Below are 16,558 nucleotides of genomic sequence, written 5' to 3' on the forward strand. Positions count from 1 at the left end.
AAATGCTTTCCTTGCCATTGCCTGTCTACATTTTATATCTTCTCTACTTCGACCATCATGAGTTATTTTGCTCCCTAAATAGCAAAACTCCTTTACTACTTTAAGTGTCTCATTTACTAATCGAACTCCCTCAGCATCACCCGACTTAATTACCGATAATCCTACTATTTGCTACGTCATTTATGTCCTGTACCAAAACTACCGAATAGCAGTTTTGGTAGAGGTCTCCTCTAATTAGATGTCATCCAAACAAAGAAATGTATCACCGAGCATGGCGAAAGTGAGTTATTCAAGCCACACTAACTCAAGGTTCTGGACAAAGAATTCTTCGGCCACGCACAGACTTCATCAATAAGTAAATGTCAGCTTGATTGTGAACGCATTCTTCAGACAATACAGTGTCTAGAGTGCTGGTGGAGAACCAACTGCGCCGCAGGAAGTGATATATCCCGAGGCATTAAGGGGTAGCCAGTGCGCTGATGGTGAGACGTGTGCGAGGTAAAAATTGTAGAGACGGGCCAGGGCTTCAGTACAATAAGCAGGTTCAGATGGAATGATGTTGCAGTAGTTATGAAGAAATGAAGAGGATTTCCTGGGACATACTGGTGGAAGGAGATGCAACAAACCAGTTTTCAGGGCTGAGGACAACACACTGGGAACACAAATGTTTTGTGGGCGATGATCTAGATGGCGTAGGGAGGAAGTATCAGCCAGGAGCGTGGTGCAGCATTAGGACTGTTTATGTGGAGGAGACTCTGCGTGTACTTACAGCCTGTGCGTGTCCTTGGAGGCGAAGAGGCTCTCCCCGATGCTCCTGGAGGGGGCGTGGTAGGCGCGCCTCTTGGCTGGAGGCGGTACCACGGCGCCTGGACTCAGGTCCAGCGGAGAGGACTCTGCTGGCCGGCGGCTGCTCGCACCCTGTCACACAACACACCGTCAAACTCTGCCACAAACAGGGAAGCTATTTGCTTTAGGTTACAGCTGCAATTTATTATGACTGAGAAGTGTAATTATGGTGTAAAATTACCCAGCCTCTCAGTTGCACTTGTCCTGAAGAGCTTTGGAAGACAGTTTTGCAAGTGAATGCGACTCTGATTTCCAGCCGGCACCCAGCTACTAACCCAGTCACCAAAAAGCCCGAAATAGACAAATAGTATAAATTACTATAACTACAAATAGACCATACATGAGGATTACATCCTTTCACCATCCTCTGGACCTACAAACGTTTTGTCTGACTCATCCTCACCATTATTTTGCCACGACGTAGAACTTGAAACGGTACAGTAGTTTCCGCTATAAAAGCAGCAGGTTTCGCTGCTCGCTCGCACCAGGAAATAGAAACAGAGGCGGATCCGCAGTCAATTTTATTACACGACGCGGCCGGCCGCGGGGTGCAACAGAACCCGTGTGGACGGGTGGAAAGAAACGTGTCAGGCTTCATAATACGTATTTATATGTGTCGTGTATTATGCATTTCTTGTACGTGGATGTGCATCTGTACATGAACTTTGCTAATCCTCCTCACACCTTTCCGTAAAGCGTGGCCAAATCTTAGTTGGGAAGTAGTTCTGTAGTATAGTAGTGCCAACCTTACTCCCGGCTAGGGGATCAGAGAGACAGCACAGACAGGTAAAAGTCAAAGACTTCCAGTGTCACAAGATTTGGGGTGGAGAGGTTGGTCACGGCCCAGTGGTTCGACCACCCCCTCCACCGGGGCCCAGGAAGACCTCCGAGTGCCCGCCATATTCTAGGAGTGTTACAGAAGACGGGTAAGTGAGCAGACGTGCCCTCAGTGCGACTGTCTCAATGTTCACGAATAGAAGAGAGATATTTGAATATTTGTACTAATTCTTTTATTTCCAGCTTCGGATTGTGTAAGGTAACGAATGTGCTCGTTTAATTCCGGAAATTTGACCCCCTGTGTTAAAGTATCTGGTCCCCGGTTTGCCCGTTATCCTCCTCAGATAGTGAAAGTCCTATGTAAAATATTGGGAGACTTTGGTGGTATACATTTGGCCAACGCAATTCCGTCTTACCCGTAGAAATGTGCGTGCAGATTAGTATATAATACACCCGAGCTATAAGTTGTAAAACTGTAATATCTGTAAACCGAAACAATTGCTGCTATCGCTGTAAAGTCGAATGATAATGTTTAAAATAAATAGGTAATCAACTGTCATCAATCTTTAACATACCTTAAAAATCACAAAGAAGTCAAGTTAAAGGAATTTATTTAAAATAAAAGCTATAGAATGCAGGGACCCACACATCAGCGTGTGATCCCTCCAGCCCCTTGCCCAGTATCGTACAGAAAGGACACGCTCTCTAGGTAGCGCTCTCAAGCTCCTCTCCCCAGTTATGCGTTCCGCAATTTTGATTCAGGGCTTGACATCAACTTTCATCTGGCGTCCTTAGGCAAGGAGGTAAGACGGTGGTAAACTTTCAAACTTCTAGAGCGTCATGCTCCCTCCCTCCCCTACATGCACTGTCTACAGTTGACGTCATTCCCATCTTTCTTAAAATTCCTCGAACATTTTCGCAAACCAACACATGCAGTAAATTCGGAGACCAAATCCCGTAATCTGTTCTATGAGGTTTCGGGATTGCAGCCGGATAATGTTGACTCCTTGCCGCAATATTTCGGCTGGCAACCGTCGAGCCATCTTCAGGCGAGTGTCCGCCACTGGAGTCTGCTAGTCCACGGTGTCGGCTTTATACTAGGGTAATCCCAAAAGTAATGTCTCCTATTCTTTTTATAATTACATAGGCCTGTTTATTTCTACAATAGTTTACAGAAGTTTTCAGCTTGAACATTTAGCTATTTTTCGACATAACCAAAATTTCTGTCGATGCATTTTTGTAGACGCTGTCGCAGTTTTTGTAAGCCTATGTCATACCAGCTCGCCGTCATGCTGTTCAGAAAGTTATGAACCTCTTCTGTAAGTAGGCTGTTTAGGTTTTTATATTGGTAACGCCAAGTAGCGCTCTGTATGTAAATCACTGGCTGTGTTGTGTGCAGTCTGTGGCTGGTTTGCATTGTTGAAAAATTCTCTATTGTAGTGGGCAGTTAAATGTTAGCGCGTAGCGTTGCGCAGTTGGAGGTGAGCCGCCAGCAGTGGTGGATGTGGGCAGAGAGATGGCGGAGTTTTGAGAGCGGATGATCTGGACGTGTGTCCATCAGAGACAGTAAATTTGTAAGACTGGATGTCACGAACTGCTATATATATTATGACTTTTGAACAATATTAAGGTAAATACATTGTTTGTTCTCTATCAATATCTTCCATTTGCTAACTATCCCTATCAGTAGTTAGTGCCTTCCATAGTTTGAATCTTTTATGTAGCTGGCAGTAGTGGCGCTCGCTGTATTGCAGTAGTTCGAGTAACGAAGATTTTTGTGAGGTAAGTGATTTGTGAAAGGTATAGGTTAATGTTAGTCAGGGCCATTCTTTTGTAGAGATTATTCAAAGATTGCGTTGCGCTAAAAAAATGTGTCAGTTTAGTGTTGATCAGAATAGGTAAAGAGCGAAATGTCTGAGTACGTTTAGTTCTCCTCAGCTGTTCGGAAATCAAATAACGTAAGGGGTTTACCAGCACAGTAATTCACTAATTTTTCGAAGGGGACGTTTCACTTCTTTCACCTCGTCGTCGGAGCTGAATCGCAGGGACCACAATTAACGCTGACAGGTACTGTGAGATTCTGAAAAAACTCAAACGGGCAATTCAGAACTGGAGAAAAGGAATGTTGAGCAAGGGCGTACATATTCTCCCTGACAACGCTAGCCCACACATCGCTCGACAAGCCGTTGCTCCCTTCAACAGTTTCAGTGGAACATAATCACCCACCCACCCATTCTATAGTCCTCACTTGGCACCCAGTGACTATCACCTGTTCCCTGGGTTAAAAGAACGCCTCACCGCAAAGCGATTCAACTCCGACGACGAGGTGAAAGAAGAGGTTCATAACTTTCTGAACAGAATGGCGGCGAGCAGGTACGACATGGGAATACAAAAACTGCCACAGCGTCTACAAAAATGCATCGACAGAAATTGTGATTATGTCGAAAAATAGCTAAATGTTCACGCTGTAAACTTCCGTAAACCACTGTAGAAATAAACAGGTCTATGTACCTATAAAAGAATAGGAGACCTTACTTTTTGGATTACCCTCGTAGCAGAAGTCTGCCGTAGCTGATCATTGTATTACTACAGGAAACACTATGGATTATTGTGCCATAAAGATCTTGGCCCCGGTTAGATTCTTTTGTGATTCAGTAATTAAAGAATCTGTGGAAATTCGTGTAGCACACAAGCTCATCAATCGGGACGGCGGCTTTCAACTGGACTGGGCCTGGCACACGGTGATCTCTTTAATATCTTCTGAGAGAAAATATTTTATTCATAGTGAATCGTGTGGCAACATTTGACGTTTGTTATTAGCGACACTGGCGCGCATTTCGACAGAGGGCGCACATGTAGTTTACGCATGCGCCTGCGAGCCACGGGTGGAGCAGTATTTGTAGAGAGCGCGGATTTCGACAGAGGACGCACCTGTAACGGCCGCCAATCCGCGTGCTTTTTCCCCGCCAATTTTTTATTATGAAGCCGACGCCGTGAACTAGCAGACTCCAGAGCCGGAGACTCATCTGAAGATGGCTCGACGGTTGCCAGCCGAAATATTGTTGCAAGAAATCAACATTGTCCGGTTGACCTCATAGAATATTCAGTACGCCGTGAAAACTGCGAGAATCACATCCCATACTCTCCTACATCCTCTCCAATTGTGAGCTCCTGCCGCGTCTGTAGCAATATATGCCGTCTTACCCACCTCCACACCCTACATATCCTATCCCAATGAAACTTTTACAGACCCCTCTTCCCGACCGAGAAATGCGCCCTGACACCTAGCCACCCTAACAGCCATATCTCTAGTCGCCATTTCTTTTCCTCAGATCAAGAGTCCAATGCCTCTTCCACCTTCCTGATCCACTCACGCATCATCATCACGAGAACCATGATCATCATGTTAGCACCATCCACATCACAGCCATATGTATTTTATCGTAAATCATCAACACAAACAATTTTGTTATATTTTAATTCTATTATTTTAATATTTTTAAGTTTAAACGGTAACTGTATATTTTTATCATAATTTAGCAGCAGAGCAACATATAGTTTCTGCCATCGCTCTACTCTCCCCATTCCCCATTTGGTCGTGGGATAGAGAAAAAATGGTTCTCGACCGTACTCAGACATGTGGAGACGTCGAATACTTTTGATAAAGACTACAGTACATGGGCAGAGCTTCGACTTTTGAAGTAGTTTGAAGAATACGACGCGTTTAATCCCAGAAAACTTAATCTGGAGTTGCGACGATTACGGAATTCTATAAGTTTATAGTGGGCATATCATAATTAATAGCAACAACTAAGACGGCTGAGAGTCTAAGATGTTGTAGAGAGTCAACATGTATGTTAGAAGAGCTTCTTTAGTTTATTACATCAAGTGCACTGCATACACATATCTTGGCTGGATACGATTAAATACCTGTCTTTACTCAGGACCAAAGATGGTTATCATCCACTGACATTAATTACCTTGTGTACAAAGTTACTGCCTGTAAACAGAATAAATGTAAAAATCTTCTCTGTAGCCCAGTGCATTTTTGTTGTGACTGTGTCACAACGCGCGAAATTATGATACACGTTGTATAATCAAGATAAATGTACAATTCCTCAAAACTGTTTGCTTCTAACTTTGGTCTTTGACTTGATATTGCTTTCATCGCTGGAAGAAATTTAGGTTATGAAATCGCGTGTTAGTTGGTATAGGTGTGTGTTTTTTTGACAGTTATTTAACATCATCTTGTCCGACAGGATCTAAAGTCCCGTCAGCCATAAAACAGTATGGCATTGAATTCGTGCACTAGTGATCTGTCGGGATGTCTCTGCACATCTCCTGTAGCAGAAGAGCACCTTTGACTGTGACATGTCTTTGGCGACAGTGGGCAGTAAACAACCGCTGCGTTATTGTTTGTTTCGTCGTAAGACTTTACGGACCCTGCTGACGTTAGAGGACATTGTCACTATTTTGACGTTTATAGTCTAGTTTCGTATTCTTTAAGTTAATGCGAACTGATATTGTTTGTACTGCAATACGTAAATAACCCGATCAGATACGTTTTGACAGTACCGAGAAATCCCACTTATGTGTTTTACATAAATTGGAAACATGTTCGTATTGCAATGCACTATTCTATTTTTACAAAGAAAATTCCGCACTGGCTGTATGAATGATTTTTATTAAATCTACGACCGGTTTCGCACTACTTATCCGTGCATCCTCCGGAAATATACGCTACAGAGCGTGGCTATAGGGCAATGTTCAACGTTACTATGTTATAAATAGCGTATATTGCCTGAGAATGCATCTGTAAGTGGTGCGAAACCGGTCGCAGATTTAATAAAAATCATTCATACAGCCAGTGCGGAATTTCTTTGGATAAATGTCGAAACAACATGTTACTCTAGTTTTTAGTTGCTTTGGTAATATTCTCCCCAAATATCAAACACTTTGAGACAGATTTTAATAGTTTCGACAGTGTAACACCTACAACGCCTCTCGGTGTTAATAAACCAAAATAGCTCCCAAATTAGCTCCCATGCCCTCGAAATATAAATTCAGAAAACGTCCCAAGCCCCTACACAAGTAGTAATTTACTAAATAGAAATAAGGGACAAATAGAGGGAAATCTATAGTAGAAAAATAATAGAAAAAGAAAAGAATTTTAATCATAAATTTTGGAAGCATGGGAGGGGGGGAAAACGATAGAAATGGTTAAATTATTAGTTATTCTTATATATGAGAAAATCAATATTATAGTCACAGAACGTAGGTCTTGAACACCAAAAATAGACATACAATGCAATTGTGATACTCCAGTCTCTGTTCTCTAGTCTGTTCGAAGTCAATTAGGACGTACAGCTTTAGGAAGCAACAATAAGAGCTTTATAAAACCAGGGCGCAAGAATAAATCGCGACGTCCGCAGCTCGTGGTCGTGCGGTAGCGTTCTCGCTTCCCACGCTCGGGTTCCCGAGTTCGATTCCCAGCGGGGTCAGGGATTTTCTCTGCCTCGTGATGACTGGGTGTTGTGTGCTGTCCTTAGGTTACTTAGGCTTAAGTAGTTCTAAGTTCTAGGGGACTGATGACCATGGATGTTGAGTCCCATAGTGCTCAGAGGCATTTTTTCAAATCGCGACGTGATTGTTTTTTGGGAAGCATTAATTTCAGATCAGAATTGGAACTTTAGACATATTATAGGAACGGGGAGGTGATCAATAATCTCTCTGACTTTAACGTCACTTCGTGTGAAGATTTAAATATTTTACGGAATTAACGATTTTTGGACAGATTCGGACTTTGTATTGTGATAGTGGAAAAGCTTTACTTCACGCGACTGGTAATCATAGTTCGTGACAGTTTATGGATATTAAACGGGAACAATCTTTTTATCGAAAGTGAAAGAACATTATTTAGTATCTCTGATATTGAAGGGATTCCACATTAGATACTTATTCAAGGAACCCCTTTGAAGGCGATCGTGTGAATAACTGATTTATTAATAATTATAGTTAAATAAAATAAGGTGCTAATTTGAAACTGACTATTCGTCTTGAACTTTACTTCGACTTAGGTTCATAAATAATTAGGTTACGTGATTTTCACCAAGAATAAACTGCAGACTAGTAACTGAAACAAGTGAACGAGAATCTATTGAAAACACTATTATTAATTTACTTACGGTTTTTTCCTTCAGAACTGGGAAGAAAATACGTGTAGTGACTCACTGGGGTTAATTTAAGAACTAGACGGAATAAACCAAAAGCCCTGAATACCAGTCAATGTATAGATAAATTAACATTCCCACTTTCATGCACGATACGGAAGTCGGGATAGAAAAATGGGTCGCTAAAACAGGAAAAAGATTAAGACACACACCTTAAGGTAGTTCTCGAGCTGGGAGGCGTTGGCGGAGCGCACCATGGAGAGCAGCGCCTGCGTGGAGCTCATGTCGATCATGGGCGGGAACATGCCGAGCAGGTCCGTGGCGGGGGCGGGCGTGGGCGCCGGCGTGGGAGGGCCGCCCGCGCCGACCTTCTTGCCGCCCCCGCCACCCCCGTGCTCGTCCTTGGGGGAGCCGGTGGGCGCGGGCCCGCCGCCGAGCCCGACGCCGCCCTTGATGCCGGGCAGCGGGCTGGCGGCGGCCGTCAGCGGCGCCATCAGCCCTACGAAGGGCGTGGCGGCGCCCGACTTGAAGGGCGCGAACCGCGGGTCCAGGTAGCCGTTGCGCGCGCCTGTCGCCGCAGCCGCCGCCGCCGCCGCCGCCGCCGCACTGCTCAGGTAGCTGCCGGGCAGACACCACCAGTTGTGAAGGCATTGCTAATTACGCATACAAAATTTTTTTTCTCGTGATGTTCTTTACATGTCTATTCTTTTTATTTTGTTCATGTGGGCATTTCTAATTGTGATTCTGTAACATTCTACTGTGGTTTTTTTTTTTTTTTTTTTTTTTAAATGTAAAGATGTAATTCTGATTATTTCGTTTGCCAATGGGTAAGTATGTTTCTTGCTTTGTACCTGTGGTAAAGTTTGTAAAGTTCTCTTTTGGAATATTATTAACTGTGAAAAATGCAGTCAATAACGTTTATAAAGGTTTATGTAATTTACAATAACGATATAACATCTATAGACAGGGGATAGCGATAGTGATATCGAGAGTCGAAAGGTTGTTGTGTAGTAGACGGGATGGTGGATGGTGTGTGTGTGAAGCGTGCGCGGGGAAAATAGTATTGTGTTCCATGAAAAGCATACGTAATTGCATGGACAATGATACCGAACTATCAGATTGTTAATTCTCTTTACCACTGCGGTATGTAATGCCATCGCCAGCGAACTTTAAGAGCAAATAAACCGGACTATGAAAGTGCCGCTAACATTACTTTGTTGTGGCCGACCAGAACTGTGCTTTTATTCGCATAAACTTTGCTGGTATTGGTTTTGGGTGGTGGAGCTGCTGTATACCACATTCTGTCAAGCCGTCAAAGTGAAGACTTTAATTAACTGTGCAATACAAATGACTTTCAGTGACGTTGTCGAAGTTTGAAATGCGAGAACAGAGTGGGCATTGTTTACGGTGTGCTTCACACACAAGAACAATTCTATGAGCTGTGTATTTGTGGCTAAGACTATATGAATGTGACGAACTGTGTAATTATGGACGATAGCGTCACGGACAGTTCATAAAGTGTAAAAACGAGCGATGTCTGCGTAATGTACTTTGAAAGAGAGGACATGTCAACAACGGTCGTATACTGGCGTCTTGTGGTTTGTTGATCACCACGGGATTAATGACACGGCTGCGCCGGAACTTTATTTGCGTTTCGCCGGAGAAGATTAACCAGCGGAACTGCCTGTACCCTGCTCTCATCGTCGTAACCCGCCGACATCGTGCTGCCCAACGCAACGCTTCGTATGCAACAAAAAGTTAAGAGCTTTCGCCGAACCCTATCCCCTGACCTACAAACTTCCTTTCTCTATTAAAAGTATAAGAATTACAGACTCTATTCAAATAAAGTCTTTGTTTGGTTTATGTTTGCTTTCTGCTAACGAATATAAAATTACAATCATTGAATTAAAAGTTGCCTGGTAGTCATTGTTGAAACACCAGTAAATATAAACTTCTTCCTCTCATTAGAACTAATTCTCCTTGAATGTCAAAATTATTGTAGTTATTTTATGTAGTTTTATGTATTGTTATGAGACTAGATATATGACAGTGACTAATAAGAGTATTTTGTCGCGAAATATGGCGTCGCGCGAAAATTACGGCGACCGCCATAATTGCTTGCGTTCTGACTGATAATGTAAAACCTGCTATTCCCGTATTGGTGCATTTCCTAACGTGAGCGTGAATTATAAATGTCAGCTGTCAAATCACGTAGGGACTGTTTACCCAGTAAGAAAAGTTTTTGATATTGTATTGCTACGAATCGTGGTATTAAGAGACACTGGTTATATTCAAAAGTGGGTAGATGTGTGGTAACCCCCCCCCCCCCCCCCCAGTGTTCATGCAATTATTAACAGTATCGTGTGTGATTCACGAAATTTTGTCACTTTTCCTAATTCCTTTCAGATATTATCTTAGATGTCTTTGAAGTTTCAGAGAATATATACGCAATTTTGTCGGTGCAGGTTAATTTCAGAGCCGTTTGTCGCGAATATTAGAGTTTTCAGTTCATAAACAAAGTGGGATCATATAGCAAAGAGTGTGATTTTCCAAGCAGAATTTTGGATGACTTCACAGTTCAGATTTTGACAATTATTTTTCCTGTGGGTTGAGGTCATCACACAGTACAGCCAATCAGCGGTCCGCTACAGCCCAGACGTACTGGGCGAATTCAGGTACGCCTTTCGTGCAGACAACAAATTTTTTGTTAACGGAAGTAATGCCCATTATACTTATCCGGGCTGTTATGCAGTGGTCGGTTGACGAATTCTGTGTCAATTCCCAACGTTTTATCCCCGTCTGCGGAGGACATCTTCAAGTACTGGTCTGGGCCGCCATTTCTTCCAAAGGAATCATTGGCCCATTTTTCAGATCCGAAACGATTACTGCATCACGCTATCTGGACATTCTTCGTGAATTTGTGGCGGTACAAACTGCCTTAGACGACACAGCGAACACCTCGTGGTTTATGCAAGATGGTGCCCGGCCACATCGCACGGCCGACGTGTTTAATTTCCTGAATGAATATTTCGATGATCGTGTGATTGCTTTGGGCTATCCGAAACATACAGGAGGCGGCGTGGATTGGCCTCCCTATTCGCCAGACATGAACCCCTGTGACTTCTTTCTGTGGGGACACTTGAAAGACCAGGTGTACCGCCAGAATCCAGAAACAATTGAACAGCTGAAGCAGTACATCTCATCTGCATGTGAAGCCATTCCCCCAGACACGTTGTCAAAGGTTTCGGGTAATTTCATTCAGAGACTACGCCATATTATTGCTACGCATGGTGGATATGTGGAAAATATCGTACTATAGAGTTTCCCAGACCGCAGCACCATCTGTCTGTAGCTCGATGGAAGGTCCAACACACCCACTGGCTCGCTACTGTAGCCAGTGGGTGTGTTGGACGTTCCATCGAGCTACAGACCCCCTTGAAGATGTCCTCCGCAGACGGGGATAAAACGTTGGGAATTGACACAGAATTCGTCAACCGACCACGGCATAACAGCCCGGATAAGTATAATGGACATGACATTTCCGACAGTGAAACTCTACATTTTAGTATCACAACGGAAGTAAGTTTCTTACGACGAAATTCTTGTACAAAACTTTCTCGGTTTTCTTGCCGCGTCAAATGTGGGTGTAACCTCAAGCTGATGACGATCACCAGCAAATGACAGCAGTTGCCATTGCAGTGGCGACCTTCTACGTCATCATTACGTCACGCTGCCCCAGACTGGGTCAACGTCTGCACTGGTGGCATTACCGCTTCCATTTATACCTAAACCATTCGACGAATTTCTCTGCATAGTCTCAGCATCGATAACGTGCTTCCTTGTACCACTGACAAGGAGACCACATGGCGCTGCAGTCCGGAACCGCGCGACTGCTACGGTCGCAGGTTCGAATCCTTCCTCGGGCATGGATGTGAGTGTGATGTCCTTAGGTTGGTTAGGTTTAAGTAGTTCTAAGTTCTAGGGGACTGATGACTTCAGATGTCAAGTCCCATAGTGCTCAGACCCATTTTAACCATTTGAACCACATGCCAATCTGAGTTTTTTTTTTTCTTTTTATGTGGTACGTGATGTTCATACTCAAATATGTCCCCGAAAGCAGTTCGATGGAACTCCCAGAAATTCTGAAAAAATCGACTTTGAAGTTTTCTGAACATCTGTAATACGATAAACTAACGCCGTATTTTCGATGGGCCGCCCGGATCTATGGTAGAATGCTCACTTGCCACATGGAGGAGGTTCAGTTCTCAGCTGTCGTAGATATTTAAACAGATATGCATGTTCAACGAAAATTTGCGTGAAGCAACAATCTTTCATAAAAGTTAGGTAACTAATTATTTATATTTTCATTGTAAACTGGATTTTTGTATAACATGCAATCAGAAATGGCAAGACGTGCATTCTTCGTAAAAATGACAGATAGGTACGAGCTAATTACCATATAGTTGATTACTTTTATATAGGAAGATAGCAGTACCAACGCATTTTCCATACTACCTTGGGGGGGTGGGGGGGGGGTCTATATGACCATCCTAAGAAAAATCGTAAAAAAAAAAAATCGTCATTTGTAGCTAGCATAAATCAACAACACGCATTTTGGAGACATAGTGATGTGAAAGCAGGGTCTAAAACCTCAAAAAACCTTTTAGCACACTCTTAACAAATTTCATTAATGGTTGTTGAGTTTTATTGACAACGTACTCTTTAAAGAGATATTGACGTGTAGGTGACGTTCTGAACCTGAAAATATTGACTGTGATATTCTCTGGGAAGGAAGAGACATCTAATCCTAAGACTTAAATGGTTCAAATGGCTCTGAGCACTATGGCACTTAACTTCTGAGGTCATCAGTCCCGTAGAACTACTTAAACCTAAGTAACCTAAGGACATCACACACATCCATGCCCGAGGCAGGATTCGAACCTGCGACCGTAGCGGTCACGCGGTTCCAGACTGAAGCGCCTAGAACCGCACGGCCACACCGGCCGGCCCCCTCTGTGTAAGACTTAACCTGTATCTAATGAACGCGATTGATGCCTGTTCAATTTAAGGCTTGAGAATTCGGAACCCGAGTAAGTGACTGATTGTGGTTTCAGAAAGATGTTGTGAAACGGTGAATTTATATTGGCCATCAAGACCTCGTGGGTCGAGGCGGCGGAGGAAAACAGGCGTGAAGCTCAGTTGGTCGCACGTGTGCTGTTCAGTGGCGTCAGACGCGATTAGTTGCGGCGCGTCGGTGTTACACTTTGCAGGATGAGGATGAATGGGCGACGCGGCCAGAACACGGATGGCTGGAGTACTCACTCGTTGGTGTTGGCGTTGTTGTACTTGGCGGCGAGCGAGCGCATGAAGTCGGAGTAGTTCCTGGCCACGTGCTCCGTCTTGAGCGGATGGGGCGACGCGGGGCGCTCTGGCGGCGTGCCCGGGTACGAGGAGCCGGGGGTGCCGCTGCGAGACGACGTCGAGGTGTTGTCCGGCGCGCCCGACTGCAACACACACCACCACCGGTCTGACGTCACGAACCACTGTGCACACGTCTGACAAAGTGCTGGGCTCACAGGTAATACAGATTACTACATGGCTACTACCATCGATCTTTCCAAGTTAAAGGGTGCCTATCTCACTACTTCCAGGCACGCACATACACACACACACACACACACACACACACACACACACACACACACACACACACATATATATATATATATATATATATATATATATATATATATATATATAGGGTGATAGGGTGTTTCAAAAATGACCGGTATATTTGAAACGGCAATAAAAACTAAACGAGCAGCGATAGAAATACACCGTTTGTTGCAATATACTTGGGACAACAGTACATTTTCAGGCGGACAAACTTTCGAAATTACAGTAGCTACAATTCTAAACAACAGATGGCGCTGCAACTGATGTGAAAGATATAGAAGACAACGCAGTCTGTGGGTGCGCCATTCTGTACGTCGTCTTTCTGCTGTAAGCGTGTGCTGTTCACAACGTGCAAGTGTGCTGTGGACAACATGGTTTATTCCTTAGAGCAGAGGATTTTTCTGGTGTCGGAATTCCACCGCCTAGAACACAGTGTTGTTGCAACAAGACGAAGTTTTCAACGGAGGTTTAATGTAACCAAAGGACCGAAAAGCGATACAATAAACGATCTGTTTGAAAAATTTCAACGGACTGGGAACGTGACGGATGAACGTGCTGGAAAGGTAGGGCGACCGCGTACGGCAACCACAGAGGGCAACGCGCAGCTAGTGCAGCAGGTGATCCGACAGCGGCCTCGGGTTTCCGTTCGCCGTGTTGCAGCTGCGGTCCAAATGACGCCAACGTCCACGTATCGTCTCATGCGCCAGAGCTTACACCTCTATCCATACAAAATTCAAACGCGGCAACCCCTCAGCGCCGCTACCATTGCTGCACGAGAGACATTCGCTAACGATATAGTGCACAGGATTGATGACGGCGATATGCATGTGGGCAGCATTTGGTTTACTGACGAAGCTTATTTTTACCTGGACGGCTTCGTCAATAAACAGAACTGGCGCATATGGGGAACCGAAAAGCCCCATGTTGCAGTCCCATCGTCCCTGCATCCTCAAAAAGTACTGGTCTGGGCCGCCATTTCTTCCAAAGGAATCATTGGCCCATTTTTCAGATCCGAAACGATTACTGCATCACGCTATCTGGACATTCTTCGTGAATTTGTGGCGGTACAAACTGCCTTAGACGACACAGCGAACACCTCGTGGTTTATGCAAGATGGTGCCCGGCCACATCGCACGGCCGACGTGTTTAATTTCCTGAATGAATATTTCGATGATCGTGTGATTGCTTTGGGCTATCCGAAACATACAGGAGGCGGCGTGGATTGGCCTCCCTATTCGCCAGACATGAAGCCCTGTGACTTCTTTCTGTGGGGACACTTGAAAGACCAGGTGTACCGCCAGAATCCAGAAACAATTGAACAGCTGAAGCAGTACATCTCATCTGCATGTGAAGCCATTCCGCCAGACACGTTGTCAAAGGTTTCGGGTAATTTCATTCAGAGACTACGCCATATTATTGCTACGCATGGTGGATATGTGGAAAATATCGTACTATAGAGTTTCCCAGACCACAGCACCATCTGTTGTTGAAAATTGTAACTACTGTAATTTCGAAAGTTTGTCTGCCTGAAAATGTACTGTTGTCCCAAGCATATTGCAACAAACGGTGTATTTCTATCGCTGCTCGTTTAGTTTTTATTGCCGTTTCAAATATACCGGTCATTTTTGAAACACCCTGTATATATATATATATATATATATATATATATATATATATATATATATATATATATATATATTCATCAGTGTTCTGCCTAAAGGCAGGTTTTCACATGGTAGATCTCCAGGCTGTCTGGTCTTATGCCATCCTCTTCAGGTCTGCATAATTTCCTCTTCCCTTTATGTCGTCCATCACCTTGTATTTCCTTCTTCCTCTCAGTCTTCTCCCACAAAGCATCTACTAGCAAGCACTCCCTTCTCAATGAATGTCCCAACCAGTTCTTTTTCCTTCAGCAGACATCTTCTCTCACCAACCCTTTCCAATACTCTTTCATTACTCACTCTGTCCATCCAGCTTATTCTCTCCATTCTCCTCCACATCCACATCTCAAATGCTTCTAACCTTTTTTCATCCTCTCGTCTCAGTGTCCATGTTTCTGCCCCATATAGTGCCACACTCCAGACAAAACATTTGCCAAGCCTTTTCCTTAGTCCTTTACCTAATTTGCCTCATAAGAGTCTCCTCTTTCTGTTGAATGCCTCCTTCGCTATGGCAATTCGAGTTTTCACCTCCTGGTGACATCTCAAGACTTCAGTTATTGTGCTTCCGAGATATTTAAATTCACTTACTTGGCTAATGGTAGATTGTCCTATTTTAATATTGGACAGTCTGTGTATTTTACTGATGACCATACTCTTTGTTTTTGCTGTGTTTATTTGCATCCCATATTCCACACAAGCTTCATTCAGATCTTTGAGCATGTTATTCACTGTCCGCTCACTTTCTGCCACTAATACCATGTCATTAGCAAATCTTATACATTCTATTCTCTTTCCACCAATACATATTCCTCTTTTGCCATCTAAACTTTTCGCAATAATCTCTTCAAGGTATACGTTAAACAACAGTGGGGAAAGACAACCACCTTGTCTAACACCTCGTCCAATGCTGCTTTCTTCTGACATTTCATTTCCAATCCTTATCCTTACTTTCTGGTGTAAATATAGATTCTGTATCAGTCGTCTCTCTCTCTCTCTCTCTCTCTCTCTCTCTCTCTCTCTCTCTCTCTCTCTCTCTCTCTCTCTCCCCAATCTACTCCTTTTACTCCTTTCCTCTTCAAGATATCCATCAGCTTGTTCCACTGAACTCTAAAAGTCAGTATAAATTTGAAAAATGAATAAATCACGGAATAATGTACATAGAGAGGTACAAATTGACACACATGCTTGGAATTACATGGGGTTTTGTTAGAACCATAAAAATACAAAAGTTCAAAAATGTCCGACAGATGGCGCTTCATCTGATCAAAATAGCAATAATTAGCATAACAGATTAAGACAAAGCATAGATGATGATGTTCACAGGAAATGCTCAATAGGTCCACCGTCATTCCTCAACAATACCTGTAGTCGAGGAATAATGTTGTGAATAGCACTGTAAAGCATGTTCGGAGTTATGGTGAGGCATTG

At 43.6% G+C, this 16,558-nt stretch overlaps 1 protein-coding gene across 1 annotated transcript in view; it reads right to left on the minus strand.

Annotated features, from left to right (window-relative positions):
- LOC126473736 (uncharacterized) overlaps window positions 1-13,402 on the minus strand; it is a 418,605-nt gene extending 405,203 nt beyond the window's left edge. The window contains exons 1-4 of the mRNA XM_050100984.1: window positions 13,397-13,402; window positions 13,116-13,297; window positions 8,006-8,411; window positions 770-918 (exon numbers count right to left, since the gene is read on the minus strand). Coding sequence (XP_049956941.1) covers window positions 770-918; window positions 8,006-8,411; window positions 13,116-13,297; window positions 13,397-13,402 — 743 coding nt within the window. The remainder of the gene's footprint in view (window positions 1-769; window positions 919-8,005; window positions 8,412-13,115; window positions 13,298-13,396) is intronic.
- Between the last annotated feature and the right edge of the window lie 3,156 nt (window positions 13,403-16,558).

Source organism: Schistocerca serialis, chromosome 4 (genome assembly GCF_023864345.2).
Source record: "Schistocerca serialis cubense isolate TAMUIC-IGC-003099 chromosome 4, iqSchSeri2.2, whole genome shotgun sequence".
In the NCBI taxonomy this organism is placed as follows: domain Eukaryota; kingdom Metazoa; phylum Arthropoda; class Insecta; order Orthoptera; family Acrididae; genus Schistocerca; species Schistocerca serialis.